General features: G+C 40.4%; 1 protein-coding gene across 2 annotated transcripts in view; it reads right to left on the reverse strand.

Moving 5' to 3' along the window:
* Positions 1-22,847, reverse strand: part of NSMAF (neutral sphingomyelinase activation associated factor) — an 81,296-nt gene that overhangs the window by 38,550 nt on the left and 19,899 nt on the right. For both annotated transcript variants that reach the window (XM_036498407.2, XM_058668648.1), the window contains exons 3-9: positions 11,827-11,905; positions 11,665-11,732; positions 11,552-11,588; positions 6,417-6,467; positions 3,346-3,417; positions 3,019-3,066; positions 2,858-2,910 (exon numbers count right to left, since the gene is read on the reverse strand). In XM_036498407.2, the coding sequence (XP_036354300.2) occupies positions 2,858-2,910; positions 3,019-3,066; positions 3,346-3,417; positions 6,417-6,467; positions 11,552-11,588; positions 11,665-11,732; positions 11,827-11,905 (408 nt within the window). The remainder of the gene's footprint in view (positions 1-2,857; positions 2,911-3,018; positions 3,067-3,345; positions 3,418-6,416; positions 6,468-11,551; positions 11,589-11,664; positions 11,733-11,826; positions 11,906-22,847) is intronic.

Raw genomic sequence — 22,847 nt, forward strand, 5'->3', positions numbered from 1 at the left:
CTCCAGTGGCATTCAGTTAACAGCCATCTGAACTCCAGCAGCAGCCAGAACTCCAGCAGCAATGAGGTGGGAAGGGACTTTCACTGGGAGCTTGGGAGGTGAACCCAGACAAAGAAATGCCCGTCTTGCTGGCAGTTTGATTTGAACAGGAGCAGAGACAGAGCAGCAAATCCCAGATGGACAGTGCGAGAACAGGATGGATCTCACAGCCCAGTCAGCCCCCTAGAGCTGAACTGGGCAGCATTTTGCCTAAGGAAGCAAAGGCAAGAGAAAGGACTGAGCATACACTGAGCTGGGAGTGAACTCATTTCTGACTCAGTGAACTGCATCAATGTGGCATTCTACAGGTTCCACCCAAGACAGGTCTGGGTAGCCCTCAGATCTGACGGCCAGCAGATCAAGAACTCTAGTACTGGTATGTCAGGTGCCATTTTGTACACTGTGGCAAAAGCCTTAGGACTGCAGGGGACAACTGTGAATTGTGCATGTGCTGAGCTCACAAGAACTCACTGAGTTCCATGAATTGCACTGCTCCTGCAGGAAAATAATACCGACTGTGGCACTGTATGGGTCAAAATAGGTCCGTGTGGCACCCAGACCTAACGTCCAACAGGTTCCAGCAAGATCAACACCACCAACAACCTAGCTATATAGGATACCTGGTGTCTCTCTAATCCTGGGACCTGCTCCAACTGAAAGTGCGAGAAAGGTTGCAGAGACAACAGTGCAGCCTCAACACGGTATCACAGGAGGTGGAGACTGGTGAGCCAAGAGCTGTGGCTGTGGAGACCACGGTGGAAATCTGACATAAGAACCCAGACCTGGAACTCACTGGAGGTTGTGGCACAATTGGCTGCAAGAAAAGTCGTGTACCAACTGCAATAAGTAAAATCGCATTGTAGACCTGTGGGTGACACAGCTTAGAAACCTGCCCCAAGGAGAAGACTCTGCTGACCAGAAGCACAAGGACGAAGAGCAAAAGAAGAGACAAAAGCACAATAAATATTACTGAAAACTTCCCTGCAAAGGAGCAAAACCCTATGCCAACCTCAGAGTTAACTGAGGAAGAAATCGAGAATATGGGGGACACAGAATTCAGAAAACTCATTTTAAAGCTTCTGATCAACAATGAGAAGCACATACAAGAGTTCAAAGAATTTAAGGAATATTTTACACAAGCAATAGCAGCAATAAAGCAAATCAAGGCTGATATATCAGAAATGAAGAACACAGTAGAGCAAATGAAAAGTATAATGGAGAGTCTCCAAAATAGAATGAAGCAAGGAGAAGAAAGAATCTCAGAATTGGAAGATATTCCCTGTTATCTGGGGAAAGCAAACAAAAAGCTGGAAGCAGAGTTGGATCAGGCCAAAAAAAGTATTCAAGAATTGAAAGACACTATTAAGAGGCCAAATCTAAGAGTTATGGGAGTCCCAGAAGGTGCAGAAAGAGAAACTGGTTTTACATATATATTTAATGAAATAATAAAGGAAAATTTCCCTAATCTAGAGGAAGAATTGGGAAACAAGATCCAGGAGGGGCACAGAACTCCCAACAGGCTTGATCAAAAGCAATCTTCACCAAGACACATGATCATCAAGCTCTCTTCAGTTGAACATAAGGAAAAGATCCTGAAATGTGCATGTGAAAAAAACCCAAACGACTTATAAAGGAATGTCAATTAAACTCACAGATCTCTCACAGGAAACTCTACAGGCAAGAAAAGAACGCAGTGACATATTCCAGATTCTAAAAGAAAAAAAATTGTTGGCCTAGGATAACATATCCAGCAAAACTTTCTTTCGTCTTTGAAGATGAAATAAAATTCTTCCACAGTAAAGAAAAGTTAAAAGAATTTGTCTCTTCCAAACCTGCCCTACAAATGATACTTCAAGATGTTCTCTTGACAGAGAAGAGGAATAACACCCAACAAAACCAAAGGCAAACGTGAAGAACATCCCAGTAAAGTGACAACAGAAGACTGAATCAATGAACAACCCATTCCTAGAATGACAGGACCAAAGTAACACCCATACATATTAACCCTGAATGTAAATGGATTAAGCTCAATCAAAGGGCATAGATTAGCAGACTGCATTGAAAAACAAAACCCATCTATTTGTTGTCTAGAAGAGACACATTTCACCAACAAAAGTCAGCAGAAACTATATCACATGGGATTTGATGTTTTCGGTTAGTTTTATCTCTTCAAAACACTTTCTTCTGATTAAATCATTCAATGACTCATAGATCACAGAGTAGCATCATTTTCTGCAAGAAGGTTCTTGATTTTCATTTCTTCAGCTACACGTTAGTCATTTAATGGCATGTCATTTAACTTCATGGTGTTAATTTCTCTTTTCTTACTGATGTTGATTTTGTTTTGTGGCTTATCATTTAAGGGGATGTATAGTAGCTGTGTAATGGAGACTGTCATATCTAGTAACATGTTATTTAACTTCATGACATTATAAATTTCTATTTTTCTTTCTATTGTTGATTTTGTATTATGACTTTTCATTTAAGGGGATGTATAGTAGCTGTGAAATGGAGACTAACATATCTAGATGTGAGGATACAATGTTGTATGCATTTCTACTTCCAGACAAAGATGGACTTAAAATGAAACTGTGTACTATATCTTGACAATAGGATGCTGGATTCTCTGCCATTGTCCATGCCCGCAATGATGGACATATGACTGCGTATGAAGAACTATATTTTAGTAATGATATGGAGCAACTAGGTGGGGTGAGTGGAGGGAATTGGGGCTGGGATAAGGGAAATGCCAGGAGCCTATGTAACTGTATCATAAAATGATAATAATAATAATAATAATAATGTTTAAAAAAAGTACCTGTTCTTATCAAATGACGTCCTGGCCAAACGTGACTGCAAGATAGCTGTAATCTATTAAAACAGAAGTGTTTAAAAAGTACAGATGTAAGCATTTAGGAGTAAACTGTCTACACAAGTGAATATACAGCCAACGATACAAATCATTACAGGGACTCTTACCATGGCAGTCTGGTCACCCAGTTTATCAAGGCAGGACGCTCTGTGAAGCTACAATATCACAAACACAAAGGAATTGAATTTTCCCCCCACAGATTGAGTATTTCTTTAGACGTCATGAAAAACAGCAATTATTTTGCCACTTAGAAAAGGTCAAAAGTACTTTTGATATCTACTGTTTCTTGTTCTGATTTTTCAAACTCAATACACTCAGGTAAATCTGCTACACATTTAGAAAAAAGAACATGGTTTAAAGTACTTTATTTTTTCGTTAGAAAATTTGCTTTGAATTCCCTGCCTTGCCTGGTGTCTGACGTGTCAGGGACTTACCTGAAGCAACGTCTCCACAACATCTTCTACTTTTCCTGAGTTGGATAATTCAAAGACATATTCCATCTTGCCCTAACAACAAGAGGAAGATATCAGAACAAAGGTAAAGAAGAGGCTTGTGGAACCATATTACTGCAGGAGAATTAGTGGGGCACCTGCTAAATTCTACATTCTCTGCCTCGTGTGCCTTCTCCTTGGAGGCCAGAGTTCTAGGGAGCAGGTCTACAAAATTTACTACTAAATTCAATTGTTGCTTCCTTTTTGTTAGGTTCAGTTTGCTCCCCTTCTAATTCCTTAGGTGCAGAGTTGGGGTTTTTTTACTGAAGTTTTTTTTAACAAGAAGTGTTTATGAACTTCCTTTTGTTACTGCTTTTGCTGCATCCAATAGGGTTTGGGGGATGTTGTGCTTTTCATTTTTTTTATGATGTTTACATGGTTGATTAGGATGGGAAGGGCCCAGGAGTAGGGGAAAATAGGTGAGACCACTATTTCCACACCTTCCTGATATACCCCATGCTTTCCATTTGTTTCACAACACTTTGTAACTGTTCTGTCAATTTGTTTGAACTATTAGCTGCAAGTGCATTTAGTTTTCACATATTTGTGAATTTTTCTTTTTCCTTATGCTATTATTTATACTTCCGTGAGGTCGGAAATCTAGGATTTTGACTTTGAAATTTCTTGAGGCCTGCTTTGTGCTCTGTCACATGCTCTTCTTGGAGAATGGTGCACAGTTTTTAGAACACAGGTCCCCCTGCTGCAGGAGAGACGCAAGGTCCCGTGGACGTCCCGTCGGCCCACTGGGTCTCCAGCAGCCCCCGCACTGACTGCAGCCACTTTGCCATCACCAAATTCCCTTAGAGAGTTGAAGGAGGGCCATGAGCACTGCAGACCCACCTGGAAACTGGACACAACCCATGAGAAACTTCATCCCGAACACCTCGGGGAGTCTGGCAATCCAGCAACACCTGCTGCTTTCCTTGCTCTGTGTCTTATATGAACATCTCCTTCCACACCTGGTGCCATCGAGTGGCTTTCTGCCTGACAGCTGGCACATCCGTTTCGAAAAATAATTTTGTCTGCTTGTCTTTGAACTGCAGTACGTCTTACATCTTCATACAGGGCTGGGCGTTTATGCCATCGGCTCTCCTGGGTCTGGGCTTCTCAGACACTTAGGCTCATGTGTCAATCCCTCACAATAATAAAGCACTCTCTTGCCCTTCACACACACACACACACACACACACACACACACACCTATGCATATGTGTTTATATACCTACCTACCCAGTGGGAATTTTTAAAGTTCATGGAAAATGGACTTAAGTATACTTCACTTTTTCAATGAATTTCTTTAAAGATCCCTGGCATGTGTATAACTTTCTAGTTCTATTTCCCTGGAGGAAAGATTAATACATATAAGAGGATGCTTCATAAAGTTTGTGAAAAACAGAATGAAAAGACAATCTTATTTTGGCTTAAAAGAATTGAAATCCACGTTGCTTTCTTCACATTAAGCACTGGAACCATAAACTTTCTAAAAACCCCTAGTATTTATAACTTTCACGGCCTACAGTTCAGGCCACTCTCAACAGAGGCAGCAGAGGGAGGGCACTCTAGGCAATGGTTCCCAACTTGGTGGACAGGGGTCCCAAATGGCCCAAGGGGCTTCTGTGTCTGTGGAGCTGCTGTTACAACAGCAGGACAGCAGGGGGAGCAGTGTAACAGAGGCCCTCAAGGTTGGCTGAAGTCTGTTTGAAGGTAGGTCCACAGTGAAGAGTAAAGTCCTGTCAAAACTTTTGCTAGGAGTTATTTTTTCACTATATATAATTAAAGTTAAAACATATGGAAATAAAGCACACATTGACTAAATGGAGGACCTATGCCTACTGGAAAACCCTGGAAAATCAGATAATGTATTTAAGTCTACTCATAATTTTTATTCAATTAAGAACACTTACAGAATTATTGCTGAATTCTCAGATAAAGGCATTTTATAACTTAATATTTATAACTTTAATATTCTTAAAAACACATTTTAATAAAGTATTGACAGGTAAAACTCACAATAATTGTCTATAAATAATCTTAGACATACTGTGATTTCTATTTTTTTTGTTTTCATGACAGTTCCTTATGTTCAGGGATTTCCCTTTTCACCCTCCCTAACTCTCCTCCCCTCCACTGTATTTCAATTTCTCTCTCTCTCTCTCTCTCTCTCTCTCTCTTTTTTTTTTTTTTCCTTTGGTTTGACATCATTTTATCTTACATTTAGGCAAAAATGTGATGTCTCACCTTTTGGCATTGGCTCATTTCCCTTACCATAATAGTCTCCAGTTGGGCCCATTTGGCCACAAAGAAATGCATTTTTTAATAGCTGAGTAGTATTCCATCGAGTAGATGAACCATAGTTTCTTTATCTTGTCTTCTGATGATGGGCATTTTGGTTTTCTCCAAGTTTTTGCGATTATTGATTGTGCTGCTAAACTTCCAGGATTTCAATTTCTAACCTAATCATTTAACCTTTTCCTATCAAGTACATTTTTTTTTCTAACCCACAAAGTTTATTGAATTCGCTTAGACTATAACATCTATGGTTGTCTTCAATCTTGTTAAAACTGATAGGTAATAAGCTTTTAATGTCCATTATTATTATAAAAGATGTTAATAGGTTCACAATTACTCAAAATTACAAGATAAAATTGCTGGGAGTGGGTATAATGTGATGCCTCAGTTGGCTAATTCTTAGCCTGTAAGCACCAGAACTCCATATGGCTCTGGTTTGTGTACCAACTGCTGCACTTGCCATCCAGCTCCCAGCTTATGGCCTGCAACAGCAGCAGAAGATACCCCAAAGCCTTGCAACCTGAACCTGTGTGGGAGAACCGGAAGAGGCTCCTGGCTCCTGGTTTTGGATCGGCTCAGCTCCGGCCACTGCGGCCACTTGGGGAGTATACCAGCAGATGGAAGCTCCTTCTCTTTGTCTCCCTTTTCTCTGGTAATCTACCTTTTGATAAAGATAAATAAATCTTTAGAGAAAATTGCAGGGAACTCATGAAAAACTTACTTACCCTTTCTATTTTATATGGTGCAACAATGTTATGTTCTTTAATGAAGTATACCTGAAATGGATAAATCAATGCTTACAAAATTATTGCCAAATTTTTTAATTGTAAAGAGTAAACTATAAATTAGGATATTACAAACTGAATGTTTTAAATCATTGTTACATAAACTGTATTTCCTAATATTGCATTATTAGTAGTATGGCTGTAAAGTTTTATGTTAAAATGACAAACCAAAGTTTAAAGAAAAGTACCAAGTAATACGTTTATAAGAATTTTTGGAAACTGAATACCCAAAATGCTTTAAGAATGTCATAGTTCTAGCTAGTACGCAGGAAGGAAGCGAATCTATGTGCCAATTTTCTAAGAAATGAGTAAAACAAACCATCATGGCAGCAGTCCCCACACTGTCCATTAGTCACCATGTTGAAGCAGCAGCATCCCCCTCCAGGCTGCCAGGCTGCTCACGGCGGTGTCCTCCTCCCTGCCTTTCCCCCTGCTGTACGGGGAGAGCCAGTGGGACAGGCTACTCGAACCATGTCCTGAGATTAGACTCTGCACCCCCTCCCATTTTACACAGACCAGACACCCCATCGCCCTCCCTCTGGTCTCACAGCCTCTTTATGCCATTTTATTTTCATCTGTGTGATAACACTCCACAAGATCTGTCTATAATTCTTCCAGGGTCTATGACATTTTTATCCCCACCATGCCATCAAAACTACTACTTAGATGGTCACAGCAGAAGCTCAAGATCTCATGTCACCAAATCCAAGGGTGAATTCCAAAGTCTTCCTTGAACTTGAATAGAACCATTGAAAGCCAATGGCTCTGCTTGAAGCATTTTCCTAGTCTCCCTGGCCCCAGGTTCTGGCTTCCCTTGTGACAGCCCAGACAAAAGAAAATGGCGACAGTAATGCTAGGTCTTCTGAAACACTCCTGGGATATGTCCATAACCTGACCTTTGCCATAACCTTGGGTTCTTGGAAAGTCCCAAAAGAGAAGTGAAAGTGCTTATCTCATTCCAGGATGAGATCTTGGTTTTCTTTTACAGCTCAGGCATGTAAAATCAGTATGCTGACTGCCCCAAACTGGTTTCTGTAAACAGAATGGGGAGGTCCTATTTGCCAGTTTCTATTGTTCTGACTGGATAGTTTCAAGTGCATGGTGCTTAAACTAGGTATCTGCTCCATACCACTGCAGTTGATTGGATATTTGTATTGTGTGCTGATGTAAGCTTGGTTGAATGAATGACTCTTATCATGTGCCATTGCTCTCTTAGTTGACTGGATGATCACTGCTTAGGAATTCCTGAACAAGGCTGCCCTCTTCCACGTGTGGTGGAATGGGACAGTTCACTGGTCAGTGCCAGCCGGTGAATAAAGACTCCTGAGCTTCTAAGAGTTTGCCTCTGGCTCATTTCTGGGATAGATATGGTCAACTCGCAACACCCACGATTTCATTCAGTGCGTCTTCTGCCTGCTCTGTTTAGATCTTGCTCTGTTTCCATCTCAAATGTTACAGAGCTGTAGAGTCTTCGTCCTCAGACCTCTCAGTGCAGTTCCTTTGAAAACCTCAGCCAACACAGCCTCTGGAAACTTCCAGGTCCCCAATTTACAGCCAGCAGTTCCCTCTCTGAAGGACAGATGTATGTATCCAAAGGTCAGCATCCTGGGAGATTGACAAACACCTACAAACCAAATCCCCTGCCTCCTGCTCTGCCATGAGTGACAAGGTCCTCACCCTTTCTCCAAGCCTTTCTCAGAGCACTCTCCTTAACTTTCAGGTCCCAGCCCACTGACTCCTGTCCCATCCCCCTGCCCAGGAGAGACCCACTTGTGACCCCGCCATCACCTCCCTTTACACCTGTGATACTTCTGTTCCTGAGCAGTATGGGGTTCCCAGCCTCACTCCCACCCACTGGGTCCCTAGTCAAATGGTACTGCCTAAGGAGGCAGCAGTGGCCACTGTGTCTAAAGCAGCACAAGCATATTCACTTGACATCCTTTGCCTAGGAGTCTGGTAGGGAGTTGGAAAGACAAAGAAGCTGGTAGGTTTCTAGCAGTCTTCATGCCTTAGTCTTGTACCCTTTAAAGAGCCACATCCCTACTACATCAATTCAGTATACCCACTTTCCCATGACGCACTTCAGCCTCCATCATGAAAACACCACAATGAACACAGGTATGCTAATGCCACATGGACATTTCATAAAACCTTCCCACAGATTAGCATGAACACTAAAATTTACCCAAACCTACCTATTTGAATATTCAGTGAGGGTACTACCCCTAATTGGGGTAGGTGTGATTCTCCTCACAGTGCAATCCACACTCATGTTTCAACGTGTGCTTCCTCTTCATCCCTTTAAATGAATCCTGCTCCCATTCTTGCACTTTAAGTTTGATTCAGTCTTGAGTTATTCTTTTATGCAAAACAGGAACTTGAAACACATACTGAGACCATCCAAGCCTACTGAAATCTTGGTCACACCTTAAAGTAGGTGGCACAAGCATTGCCCACCTATTTCCTAACTGGTTAAGAGACCACCAATGGGGAACCTTTTACCAGTAGGTTCTGGCCCAACAAGGAGGGGTCAGGGAATGCTCAAGATCCCAGGACCCTTCCTCAAACCTTCGGTGTCTCTCCCTCCCTCCCTTCAAGAGCACCCTACCTCCCGGCTCGCTCCCGGGATCTGCTTTCCCCTTCCCTTTTCTTTCCATGCTCACCTGGTCACTTTGCAAATAAAACTTCTCTGTCTGCAACCTGTTCACAGTTTTCTATTTCTATATTAAGCTGAGGAAAGAACACACCGAGCTTTTCTGGTAATACGCACAGCTAGGGACGCATCCCCATAGGACTTTGGTCCTGCTTTTTAAACTGGTTTCACAGCAATCACCACTACCTGACACCAGAGGATAGTCACTGCCTCCTCACTGGAAAGTCAAGTCCACAAAGAAAGCTGCTTTGGGTATTTTGTTCTTCTCTATATCCAGAGAGCCTTGGATACAATCTTCACTGGATGCATGAGCCAAAATGATCATTTACACACACCTTTTTATTCTAGTAGCAACATTTAGAAGCAGAGGTTGGAATGTAAAACAGCATAACATATCACAGAACCAGGTGGTTTGTAAATAATCAAAACATACAAGAGTCACCTGGTTGTGGACCTGACAAATGAAACTTGGAAGAACATCTAAGAGAGTAGCTGTGTTCCAGTGTTCCTTGATGTTAAGCTCATTTCAAGCATGTCTGATAGAAAACATATGCAAACTACAAAAAGTGGAGGATTTTTTGGTAACTAACAAAAATGAATGGTTGGATAATGGAAACCCTATTTCCAACTGAAAAAGTGCCTCTTCACGTTATGGAATTTCTAAAGCCATGCATCGCAGAATGATATGGCAGACATGTGAGCACAGGGTGGACCAGAGCTGTCGTAGTAGCGGCATTGCTTCCTCAAAGCAGTACATGGTTATATCTGAAATATGCCAGTTAAACAGTAGGAAGTTCATGACATTCTGAGAAATGTTTTCTATGTTAATGAAATCATAGAAAGTTGAATACAGAAAATCACCTACTCTATAGGGGTCAGTGTTGTGACACAGTAAATTAAACCACCACTTTCAGTGCTGGCTTCTAGTATTGGAGCTGCAGCTCAAGTGTTGGCTATTGGTTTTCAGACTCAACTTCTTGCTAATGTACTTGGGAAGGCAGCAGAAGATGATCCAAGAGACTCGGCTTCTGGCATCCCAGTGGGAAGCCAGGAAAGGGCTCCTGACTCTTGGGTTTAGCCTGGCCTGGACCTCATGTGGGGAATGGATGGAAGAAATTGCTCTTCCTCTTTTTCCCCACTCCCTCCCCTCCTCCTCCCCCTTCTGTTCTCCATTACTCTACCTTTCAAAGTAATCAATCATTAAAATGAAAAAAGGAAAATCATTCCATTTGTTATCTTTTCTTTAAAATAATTTTCAGGGTCCAGCACGATAGTGTAATGGTTAAGGTCCTCGCCTTGAACGTACCAGGATCCCATATAGGCACTGGTTCTAATCCCGGCAGCTCCACTTCACATCCAGTGACCTGCTTGTGGCCTGGCAAAGCAGTTGAGGATGGCCCAAAGCCTTGGGACCCTGCATCTGTGTGGGAGACCTGGAAAGAATTTCCTGGCTCCTGGCTTCAGATTGGCGCAGCACCGGCCATTGTGGTCACTTGGGGACTAAATCATTGGATGGAAGATTTTCCTCTCTGTCTCTCCTCCTCTCTATATATCTGCCTTTCCAATAAAATAAATAAATCTTTAAAAAAAATAATTTTCAATATATCAGAATATAAGGGCCTGGTGAGCTGAGAGCTTTGTCTCCCTGTCCCCCTCTGAGTGTCCAGAGGCAAGATTGACTACATATATGAGCATTGTGAATGGCATCCCAAGTTAAAGGTATGTGTGCCTCTTCATTCCCACACTGCACTACACAAACATGATTGTAAAACCATAGGTCTCTGAGAGCTGCTTAACAAACCAGTGAACTAACCTGCAAATTAACACCGCTAACTGCCTCATTTTAAAGATGAAAAAGACATTCAGAATCATATCAAAATGGTAAAAGCTCTCTACTCACTTCTTAACTCTGTAGAAATTTACATGCTAATTATGTGAGGTGTAAAGTCCCCAAGTCTTAATTTATCTTAAACCGCCAGTAATGGTATTAGATCTCAGGATGAAGCAGAGCAGTGAGTGCCTAAACGAATGTAGAATAAATGTGGAATGAAGAGAGGGTCATGAACCCAAGGTCATAAAGATACGCGACTGCTCATCCCTTGTCATTCCCGTGGGTGTTGTGGGTCAGCCAAGAACACGTCAGTATCAAGGTGCTGGCCTCCCACCCTCTCAGTGACCTCACAGCCAAAAAAGGAACAATCATGGCAACCCCCACACACTGCCAGAGCTGCCCAGCACAAAACTGCAGGCCTGCAAGGCATCACAACCCAAACACCAGTGCAACCCCACCTTATTAAAACAAATTCTGAACAATTTAAAAAGTCTTCAAACATCTACTCCAATGATCTTCATTTGATATTTCTACAATTTCATGATATAATATTCATTCATATTAGTAAAGAATTCATAATTTGCTTCTTACCTGACTGAAAACAAGTGAAATACCCCAAGATTTTGTCCTAAAATATAGATAAAAGACATTAAATATATAAAATACTTTGGTCAAAATAAAGCTAAATCATGAAAATGACATACTTTGCAAAGTGTCTATTGGCTCCATTTTCTCCATATTTTCCTATTTTCATACAATCTCTCAAAGGAATCTGGGTGAAATAAAAGCAAATTTTATAAAAATACACAGAATTCAGGTACATACAAAATTAGAAATGTTTCTGTTAAGATTTAAAATGTTTTCACCTTAATGATGGGCTTGGACACTGCGTCTGGTTCAAAAATCACTGATTTTGAACATATCTTTAAGGAGCCTCTGATTTTCCTAGGGGGAGAAGTACAGTGCTTATTTAATGAACTTACCCTAAATCGTAAAACACATTAACTAATCAAAGCACTAATTAGTGAAAAACAACACAGTAAAGATAATAAAAATAATGATACACAAAAAATAATAAACAACATAATTAAAGATAAGGATTTAAAACACTGGGAAAAAAAACAATGACTCTTACAAGGAAACAAAAAGACCAAAACACCAGAGAGGCCAATGCATGTTTTATCTGTCCTCTATCTAATACATTCAGTTGGTTTTTAGTTCCTTATATCTGAAAAAAGCAAAACAAACAACAACAACAACAAAAAAACACGCACACAAAAACTATCCAGATGTAAACATTAAAACATAAAAATGATTAGGTGAAGAATATGAATTTTGCAAATGAAATGCCTCTAATAGAGATATGAAACATAAACGACACCAGGAAAAAAAACTTGTTCCATGATAATAAGTCATTTAAGAGTACCTTAATACCAAATAAATATGTTATAGATTTCACCACTGCCATCCTTTTTTGGGACTTTTATGCAAGGTCAGTAAATTTTAGAAGAAAATCTACCTAAGCATTTTTTTAATTTTAATATGTTTCTAAGATTTTTTTTTATTGGAAAATCAGATATACAGATAGAAGGAGAAATAGAGAGGAAGATCTTCCATCCAGTGATTCACTCCCCAAGTGGTTGCAACGGCCAGAGCTGAGCTGATCTGAAGCCAGAAGCCAGGCGCTCTCAGGTCTCCCGTGCGGGTTCAGGGTCTCAAGGCTTGGGCCATCCTCGACTGCTTTCCCAGGCCACAAGCAGGGAGCTGGATGGGAAGTGGGACTGCCAGGATTAAAACCATCACCCATACGGCATCCTGGCATGTGCCACGCGAGAACTTTAGCCAATCTGTTACCACATCAGGTCCCAATCTAAAACATTTTAGAGATAACTGCTTGTTTTGGCCAATTCTCAAGCTATTTTTCAAAAAACAATAATAAGGTGAAAGAAGAAAACTACTACAGATTTGTTCTATGAAACCAGAATTACTGATTCCAAAACTAGATTAGAATATAACAACTTGCACGCCCCCATAACAAAAACACTGTAAATCAATGTGATCACAAACATTTTCAATACAATACTACTAAATCTAATCCAAGAACACTTTAAAAAGATCGTTCACTGTGACTATGTGAGATTTAGTCCAAGAATATGGGCAGGGTTGGGCATACAAAAACCCATAAACATAATACATTACATCACAGAATGAAAGATAAAAGTTACATTATCACTGTAAGAGATGCAAAAAATCTTTGGTAAAACTCAAAACCCATTTGTGATGAAAACCCTAAACTAATTAGGTTTAACAAGAATACACCTCAACATAACAGAGCCTATTAATGACAAACCCACAGCCAAGATCATACTGAAAAGAAGAAACTCTGAAAGCGTTTCTTCTAAGATCTAGATTCTAATAAGGATGTCCACTCTTTAAAAAATAAAATTATTTTTATTTTATCATTGGAAATTCAGATACACAGATAGGAGGAGAGACAGAGAGGACTGTCTTCTGTCTGATAATTCATTCCACAAGCGGCCACAATGGCCAGAGCTGAGCTAATCCAAAGCCAGGAGCCAGGAGCCTCTTCCAGGTCTCTCATGTGGGTGCAGGGTCCCAAGGTTTTGGGCCGTCCTCAATTGCTTTCCCAGGCTACAAGCAGGGAGCTGGATGGGAAGTGAGGCTGCTGGGATTAGAACTGGTGCCCATATAAGATCCTGGTGTGCAAGGCAAGGACTTTAGCCATTAGGCTACGACGCCAAGCCCAGGATGTCCACTCTTTGATCTTACTATGTATAGCGCTAGAAGTTTTAGCTGGATAAATAAGGCAAAACAAATTTATCTAAAACAATCACTCTCTAACCTAAGCTCATCTGTATCACTGTCTTGTTCACAAATAAATCAATAAACTATAAATGAATAATTTTTTTTCAAAAATCTATAAACAAAACCTACAGTTATGAAATAGGTTATATTGAACAAAGTCTAGTTTCCCTCTCTGAATAACCCCTAATCTTTCCTCTTTCTGGGTAGACAAGCATTGCCAGTAGCATTTGTTTTATTCTTCCCATTAAAAACAATTCCGGGGCCCAGCACTGTGACCTAGTGGATAAAGTCCTCGCCTTGAACGTGCCAGGATCCCATATATGGGCGCTGGTTCTAATCCCAGCAGCTCCACTTCCCATCCAGCTCCTTGATTGTGGCCTGGGAAGGCAGTCGAGGACGGCCCAAAGCCTTGGGACCCTGCACCTGCCTGGGAGACCTGGAAGAAGCTCCTGGCTCCTGGCTTCGGATTGCCTCAGTTCCAGCCATAGCGCTCACTTGGGAAGTGGATCATCAGACGGAAGATCTTCCTGTCTCTCCTCTTCTCTGCATATCTGACTTTGCAATAAAAATAAATAAATCTTAAAAAAAAATTTCATCTCATCTCTTCTAAAGAAAGCATATAGAGGCCCGGTCGCATGGCCTAACAGCTAAAGTCCTCGCCTTGAACGCACCAGGATCCCATATGGGTGCCAGTTCTAATCCTGGCAGCTCCACTTCCCATCCAGCTCCCTGCTTGTGGCCTGGGAAGGCAGTCGAGGACGGCCCAATGCATTGGGACACTGCACATGCGTGGGAGACCAGGAGGAAGTTCCTGGCTCCTGACTTTGAATCGGCACAGCACTGGCAGTTGCGGCTCACTTGGGGAGTAAATCATCGGACGGAAGATCTTCCTCTCTGTCTCTCCTCCTCTCTGTATATCTGACTTTGTAATAAAAATAAATAAATCTTTAAAAAAAAAAGAAAGCATATAATAGACAATGTTTTGTGTTTCATACATCCTGGAGATCAGACCACAGGCTTCTGGAGAACTTTATTTCTTGTTATAACTGCAAAGTACTCCCACGTGTGGACATTTTGGGGCATATTCAATCAGTCTCCTATTGAATTCAATATTTTACCATCCATTGCAAACAGTGCTAGAAAAAATAACTTTGTACATATGCTCATTTACATATTTCCCATACTTTAGAGACATCGTTCTAGAAACAGCACCAGATCACTATATTAATGTTCATGCAGTCTTTCTAGATATTGTCAAATTTACTTCCAAGAGGTTGTATCATTTTGCTTTAGTAACAACTTCAAAATCACAAAAATGAGTTTCAGCTTGCTACCTTAGACTTGTGTTTTAATAACAAATTTATTTACTAGTAAGCAAGACATTATGATGATACAGGACAGAAAATGTGGGAAAGACAAAAGGTGTGGAATCAAGAAAAAACATTTTTTTTGAGCAAACTTCCAGATGTTAAAATGCAAAATACTGTTTTCAGGGAACCGTAATTGTCTAGTTGATTTGATGGTAAACAAACAACTTCTGTCATAAGCTATGAAACAACAAGGCCCATGGGGACGGTCACTCGGCACAGCAGCTAAGACACTGCTTGGACACCCATGCCCCATGTTGGTGTGCCCATGTGCAAGCCCCTGCTCCAGTCTTGACTTCAGTTTCCTCTTTCTGCACACCCTACAAGGCAGCAGGGCATGGCTCAAGCAGAGGCATTCTTGCCAGTTTCGTGGGGAACCCAGACTGAATTCCCTAGTCCTGGTTTCAGTCTAGCCCAGCTCCAGCTCCAGTGAGCATCTGGGGAGTCAACCAGCAGATGCAAGATCTCTTTCTCTGACTCTGAAATATATACAATTCATTAAAATTATTTTTAAAAAGTCATTTTTATTTTGGCTTATGTTTTTAAATGTAGTAACATGTTTTTGATCCCTTAAGGATAAAACATAAAGAACACTAAAAAATAAGTTCAAATAATATCAAAGCATTTTCCAAGTTGCAGCCTATTGTTGGGTAATCTCCCTACAGGAAATTATTAGTGGGCAGATCATTGCTGGAACAAACTTCATCCTAACAAATTTCAAGTAGGAATTTTAAACAAATAAATTTCTTTACACACTTTTGCACACAGCTTTCCAAAGATAAGATTACAGCCTGGTAGCGTGGTCTAGTGGCTAAAGTCCTCGTCTTGAACGCACCAGGATCCCATATGGGCGCCGGTTCTAATCCCAGCAGCTCCACTTCCCATCCAGCTCCCTGCTTGTGGCCTGGGAAAGTAGTCGAGGACGGCCCAAAGCCTTGGGACCCTGCACCCATGTAGGAGACCTGGAGGAAAGTCCTGGCTCCTGGCTTCAGGCTCCAGGCTCTGGATCGGCACAGCACCAGCCATTGCACTCACCTGAGGAATAAATCATCAGATGCATGATCTTCCTCTCTGTCTCTCCTCCTCTTTGCATATCTGACTTGTAATAAAAAATAAATAAATCTTTTTTTTAAAAAAGATAAGATTAGAGACATGGAACATGTGTTTATAGTGTGGTAAGCAATAATTATGAAAATAAAGAAAAATCAGATTTGTTTCTACTTCAGACTGCAACATTCATTTAGAAAGTGCTGATTTTATATCTCTTACGGTCTGTGATCAGTACCTTCTGACAGACACAAAATCCAGGGCATGTCAAGCCGGGGAACTGCGGACACTCCTCTGTTAAGCTGTGCCTACTGCTGCTGAGCACAAGAATCAGGGTTGAGCAGGCTGATGGAACTATAACTCCTTATGAAGGACTATAGTATTGTAACAATATGGGAAATCAGTCGGAGGGGGTTGGAATTTTGTCGGGGGGAATCCTAGACTCTATGGAATTGTACCATAAAATTAAAAAAAAAAAAAAGAATTAGGGTTGGGAATGAGGCAGGCTGGACAAGGCAGTGGCATCTTTCAACATATGTGAGGACCGGGTTTGGGGGAGGGGCAGACTAAGTTAAGCCGTAGCAACTGTGGGTATGCACGAGAGCTGGATGGATGTGGGGTGGGCCAAGCTAGGTAGCAACATAGGCTGGTACATGCAAAAGTCAGGCTTGGGGTAGATCTGGCGGGGGTTGAGGAGGTTCATCCTGACTAGGCCATGGTACCTGCCAGTACACATCAGAACTGGGTCTATGGTGGGCTGGTTGGGCTGGGCCACAGCACACATCGGTTTCATGAGATACGGGGCTGATGGAAGAACTGACCAGGCAGCTGCATCCACCAGTATGTGCACTGGCTGATACAGATGAGAGACCATACCTGACCCTGCACTGGCTGGTACACAGAAGACTCAAGTCTGAGGTCACCTCATGCAAGGTTTCTTGGTGGACTGCCTGACTGGACTGCTGGATTCACACCCCAATTACAGGCAAAAATCACTAGATGTGTGGTCTGATCTTGGAGTGCATATATTACCATGTCAGGAGCCGTGCACTATAGCCACACTGAAGCCATTTTGAATATAGACTTATGGGACAGTGGAAACCCCCGGTTGGCTAGATGCTTGGGAAAGAAGTTATGAAACTAATCACACGCTTAGCTTCAATTGTTCCTAGCAACTGTTTCAGAATGTGATTGATGCTGTACTTACCAACATCTTGTTACTGATTACCTATGCTATTGTCGATATGTTGGTTACTATTGTTGATATGGTGGCTGCTCAAGAACAATCGGTCTTGAGACCATGGCTTGCGTCCCAGCTTCTCTTTCCCTGAGCCTTAGTTACTGAAGAATATAAAAACCCTCAGTTGAAATCAATAAACTGACAGCTTGATCAGACCTACTGTCTTGCTGTCCATTCTTTGTGTCTCTTGTCCCTTCATTCTCTCCTAGGTGGCTGCGACCCCGTTGACTGTCCTGCTGGACAGGACAAATTGGCGCCCAACGTGGATGTGTGCAGACCACCGACAGAGAGAACGCCGTGCCATCATTCATGGAGAGGCCTCTCGTGGTGTCGAAAGGAACACCGGTTGAGCAGTTTCACGGTTGACCCGCCGGAAGTCGAGCTCGTGGGAAATATTCACGGCGCAAATCTTACGGAGCCAAGGTAAGATGGGACAAGCATTCTCATAACATGACCTATTCTTGCAAGGTCTTATAGATTCATTCAAGACACGAGGAATTAGGGTGAAAAAGAAAGACCTCAAAACCTTTTTGGATTTTGTTGGTCTGATTTGTTCCTGGCATCCCCAGGACGGTTCTATTGATGAGAAAACTTGGTGTAGAGTAGGTGATTGTTTTAAAGATTATTATGAAGTTTTTGGACCTGAGAAAATTCCTGTTACGGCTTTTAATTATTGGATTTTGATTTATGATATTTTAAAGATTAAGTCTCAGCATCCAGATTTACAGGATCTGGCTTTTGAGGGAGAACAATCTCTTAAAAAGAGTCACTCTCGGCTGTCCACACCTATCCCCTCACCTTCCCCAGGTTCTCGACCATCTTCTGTCATTATAGATATTGAGGCAGAGTCCAGTGCCAAGCCCCTGAGCAATCTGCCCCAGAAACTATATGCTCTCAGATTAATAGTCATTCACGACGCCTCTCACCCACCTCTACCTTATGCTTCAGAAGCAGCAGCTCCTTCAGCCCCTGCCTCATTACTAGAAGAGGAGCCTGTAATAGAACCCCGTAAGAGTGAGGCTTCAGATCTCCCCAAGAAGAGTGTAATATGCTGCCCTGTTATTCACATCCCTGCACGAGGTGGTGGACACCACGCCACGAACATCAACCACTGCAGTTTAAAGTTCTAAAAAATATTAAGCAAGCAGTGAAAGATTATGGCACTCAAACACCTTTTACCTTTGCCCTTATTGAGTCCTTTTCAGGCATGCATCTCCCACTTCTTTACCCAACCCCTTAGCTGAGAGAGGCAGGGTAAGATAAGCCATTTAAGGTTTATTAAAAAAAAAAAAAAAAAAAGAAAGAAGAAAGAAAGAAAAAGAAAAGAAAAGAAAAAGAAAAAGAAAAGAAAAATATGTTCTGTAACTTGATGTAACAAAAGTAATCTGATAAAGAGTGATCCAAATCCACTGTTAAATTAACTTAAAGCATGAGATGAACCTATGTGTGCTTGTTTTATAAAATATCTCCAGGTTAAAGTATTTTGAAGAAGAGTCTGGAAGTTGCAACAGGTTTGAGAGTTATATGTCTCTGTTTTGACATGTTTGGTGTTTGTGCTTATGTTTGTTTTGTCAATATTCTTGGTGTTCTATTATTTTTGTCCGGACAAAACTAAATTTTGTTTTAATATTCTTTCTCCAGTTGTGTCTTTGTCTTGAATTGTTAAGTTGTTGTTCTTGTTCTGAATTGGGTGCGTGTGTGACTGACAGACGAGATGGGACGGACCATGACTAACCCTTTTTCTCTCTCCTGGTAAATAATTTTAGAGAGGTCTAACAAATTTAACAGGACCTGGCCAGACCGGACTCCCCACCTCCACTGAAAAAAAATTCGTGTGTAATTTTCTTGCTATTTGGTCTTCAGCTTATAGTGTTGTCCTGGCATTGATTAAGTCTAACATACAGTATTCAACATGTTCAGTTAAATGCTAAAGGTACTTTTGTTTAACTCATTTAGACCTCTAAATTCTTCAGAGTTTTAAACCAAATCTCATGACTTTGGGGGTTCCAGTAGGATCCCTGGAACTCTCAAAGATTGAGACAAAATTTAAATAATGTACTTGTCATTTAAAATAATTTGGATTATAATCTCACAATATTACAAAATTATGCTAAATTTATTGCATCATATATGCTGTTAAAATAGAAGAGCATTTATGTTCATTGGTCAAAATGTTTCCTACTCATGAAATTGATCCAGATTGTAAATTACTTGTGTTCTTACTTATAAGGAAATATGTGAAATTTTGCCTTGCAGGAGAACAATGGATTCTTTAAAGATGTATAGTAAAATGGGTCATAATGTGTATATTTTCTGAATGTTTGCCTTTAAAACAATGGAGTTGAAGTCTGATTCTTTGTGAAAAACAGTGTTTTAACATCTTCTTTTAAGTAATTTTCATTTTATTGATAACCAAACCTGTTAACTAACTTCAGTAAATTCCAAGGTAGTCTCTCAAGACAACAGCTAAATTTAAGTTTTTTCAGCTCTCTTGACTTCAGTAAAACAGAAGCTTAGGGGAAGCTCCAGGCCTATCAGCCATAAAACAAGGAAGGGATGTGCTTGGAGTCTGCCCTTTGAAGAATTTGGGATTTGACTTTGTCCCTGTTGTGGTGATTCTTATCTGCCTTCATTTTAAAAGGGAAAAATTTCCAAATCAGCTAGAAGAAGACTGAAAAAACTTCTCTTTCCCAGTTTTGAGGAGGATTTGTGCTAAAATGTGTTTCCATGAATTAGGAGAAATGATTGAAAATTGCTTAAAGCCATTGTATTTAAAAGTTGGTATCCTTTTATTAAGAAACTGTCTTAAGAAAAGTTGAGGAATGAATCTTGTAAGCTTTACATATAATTGGCTATAATTTTAAAGATACTATTATAACATTGTGTAAATCTTTAACATTAATACCTAATACATGCTGATGTTAGAATTGATATCTGTATTCAAAAAAAGTTTTTGAAGTGTGTATACATAGCAATGCTAGTAAATACCTAAAAATAAAAATATCTCCAATTTTGAAAGCTGTTAAGAAATTGAAGCATTGAAAAAAAAAAATTGAAACATTGAACTTTAGGTAGTCTCTGTTTAATGGGTAGCTTTGTCAATTGTCTATCCAGCTTCAGTAAGCTCTATTCTTGTTCCAACCTTTGAGTTTGTTACAGTTCTTAAACAGTTAAGAGATGATTTTATGCACTAATTCCCATGTTTAAGGTTATATCTCCCTTTTGGTGACTGACTAAGGAAATATACATTTTGCCTTTCAGTTAGATAATCCCTTGTGTTCTGTATATTGTCTTTGTTAAATTCTCATGATTTAAAAGAACTGTGTTTAAGGGTATTTTCTGGTATGTACTTACTTTAAAATGTTTGGGTGATCATTTATAAGTGATAAAAAAAAATTTTTTTTTGATGTGTTGTTTGAATCAGTCTGACTAAATGAATGGATATTATAATGAGGAATCTTTGATCAGATACTTTAAGAACTCTTGGCATATTTAATAGGTTTAACTCTTCTGGTTCTGGAATTTCTAAATAGGCCCCTGACAGTCTCAAACTCAGAAGAATGTGTTTCAAAGGTTGTATCTTTCTGCTAATGAAGTTAATTGTGAGACAAATAATTAATTAAATCTAAAAAAAAAAAAATTAAATTGGGGGTGAGAGGCAATTGCAGAAAAGACATTGGGAAACCTTGCCAGTGGGGAGCCAGGACAGCTAAGTCTAAAAAGTACAAGAGTGTGTAAAATCCTACAGGTGGTATCAGAGCTAAACATAGATACTTTGTTTTCTAGGATTCTAGCAAGCCTATTGCATCCATTAAAGCTAAAGTTTAATTGTAAACTATAGGTATGGTTTATTCAGATTACTAAGAGCAAAATGTAATTCTAAATAATTGGTAACTTGAACATACTTAACAGAATTCTCAAGTAGCTGTTACAAAAGCTGTTTTGTTTTATGTGTGTTATCTGATATGCATGTACATGTTTATGAATGAAAATTGCCAAGCTAAATCCTTTTTAAAAATTATGTATAGATGCATAATTAAGCTCTTAGAGAGTCATGTCTGTTACTGTTTTCTTAGGACCTACAAGATCTGTTCAGCTTAATAGTTCTACACGATTTTAAATGGACTTACTGCTAGCGTACAGTTTCAAGATTGGCCATGGGAGCCCAAATCCTCATAAGCTAGATGGAAAATATATGAGTATATGTATGCAAGTGTTTAATGATAACTCAGATGTCAGAGAATGTTAAAATGCTCCAACATGGGAAACAGCTCTTACAGCAGACTCATAGACTGTCAATTTTAAGCAGCACTCAGTGGCCTCAGAATCAGCCCAAAAGGCATTCTGATCTGACAGGAGAGCCAGCAAGAGAGCAAGCATATCAGGTGTGGAAAGCCAGGACGCTGCTGCTAAGAGTGTCCCTCCGTGAAGGAACTCAGTGGTCCACGCCCCAGTGCAAAGAAGCAACCACCGAGGATGGTTGTGCTCTTCTCTCAATGGAGGAGAGAACTTCCACTTTGTGTGTTGCCAGGTCTGATGGGGTTGTTGTTGATTCAAGAGGCTTCCACAGCCTAAACATTGCGTGTCTGGAGCCTCAGGTGATAACTGACGTCACATATAAGAGTGCTAATTTGTTTAATCCACTAGAGTCACTGTGTACACTGGCTTCCCATGCAGGACTGTATATTCAGTCATAGTAAAATTAATAGTACACCTTGCTGTATTTTAGTATAAAGATTTATTATCTCAGTTTTTTATTATGTCTGAATATTTAACTCTTTTGCTCTAAGAAGTCAGCTTGCATTTACCTGTTCTGTGATGGTCTTATATCCTGATGCTGTATGCTAATCCTTGCATTGTTACTGTGCCTTCTGATTGATCTAGGTTAGCAATTTTATGCAGCTAAAAGAAGTTTCATGTATTCCATTGAGCTTATTGAATATGTTCCAAAATTTGAGACTTCAAGGAGTTAATTTAGACAGGTGTAAATCTAGTCCACAGTCTTAAATTAAAGTTTACTCTGACAAAGATTGAAAGCTAACAATTCTTTTACATCTAAGTTCTGAAGCTCAAGTATTCAAATTGCTAACCGAACTCACAACCTGCTAAGCTGGGAAAGTTAACTATGTTATGTCTTGTTATTTAGACTTCAAGAAAGAGAAACCTTTCACGTGCCAGAATGTACATAGAACACCTAATGACTTCTGCCTTCTATCAGGAACCACTAGATGGATCCCCTACAGCTGCTGTTACCCAACGGCGCCCCCCTCTCAGCAGGAAGTAGTTAAGAACAGATGACGGCGTCCCTTTTCCCTAAAAGCAGCTGGGGTCCATTTCTGTGTTTGGAAATGTAGGAGCTAGATGGGATAATGGGCAGTTAGGGTCCCCGGTTCCTGGTAAAACTGTC

Source organism: Ochotona princeps, chromosome 9 (assembly GCF_030435755.1).
Source record: "Ochotona princeps isolate mOchPri1 chromosome 9, mOchPri1.hap1, whole genome shotgun sequence".
Taxonomy (NCBI): domain Eukaryota; kingdom Metazoa; phylum Chordata; class Mammalia; order Lagomorpha; family Ochotonidae; genus Ochotona; species Ochotona princeps.